Source organism: Penaeus monodon, chromosome 19 (assembly GCF_015228065.2).
Source record: "Penaeus monodon isolate SGIC_2016 chromosome 19, NSTDA_Pmon_1, whole genome shotgun sequence".
In the NCBI taxonomy this organism is placed as follows: domain Eukaryota; kingdom Metazoa; phylum Arthropoda; class Malacostraca; order Decapoda; family Penaeidae; genus Penaeus; species Penaeus monodon.
The window spans coordinates 30,621,925-30,622,224 of NC_051404.1; the positions used below are offsets into that span (position 1 = coordinate 30,621,925).

Sequence of the window (300 nt, forward strand, 5' to 3'; positions counted from 1 at the left end):
AATCTCCCCCCCACCCAAAAGACAAAACTCCCAAAATCAAGCCGCACACTTACCTATAGGATAAGCAAAAGCGATCATATAAGACGCGTTGATTGAAGCCGCGCACACCAAGAAATTATCCTCCCTCACTAAATAATGATGGATCGCCCGGGGGGGACTCACGACGCCCCAGACCGCTGTGATCATCACCTGGGGGAGTGTGGGCGGCATGGGACCGTCATTAGGACTCAGTGTGTTTGCTATTGCTGTTATTGTCTATTATCGTTATCTCTGTTATGTTATGTGCCTTGATCTGTCTGG

General features: G+C 49.0%; 1 protein-coding gene across 1 annotated transcript in view; it reads right to left on the reverse strand.

Annotated features, from left to right (window-relative positions):
* LOC119585378 (metabotropic glutamate receptor 8-like) overlaps positions 1-300 on the reverse strand; it is a 54,086-nt gene that overhangs the window by 25,473 nt on the left and 28,313 nt on the right. Inside the window, exon 13 of the mRNA XM_037934045.1 lies at positions 54-245. Within this exon, the coding sequence (XP_037789973.1) occupies positions 54-245 (192 nt within the window). The remainder of the gene's footprint in view (positions 1-53; positions 246-300) is intronic.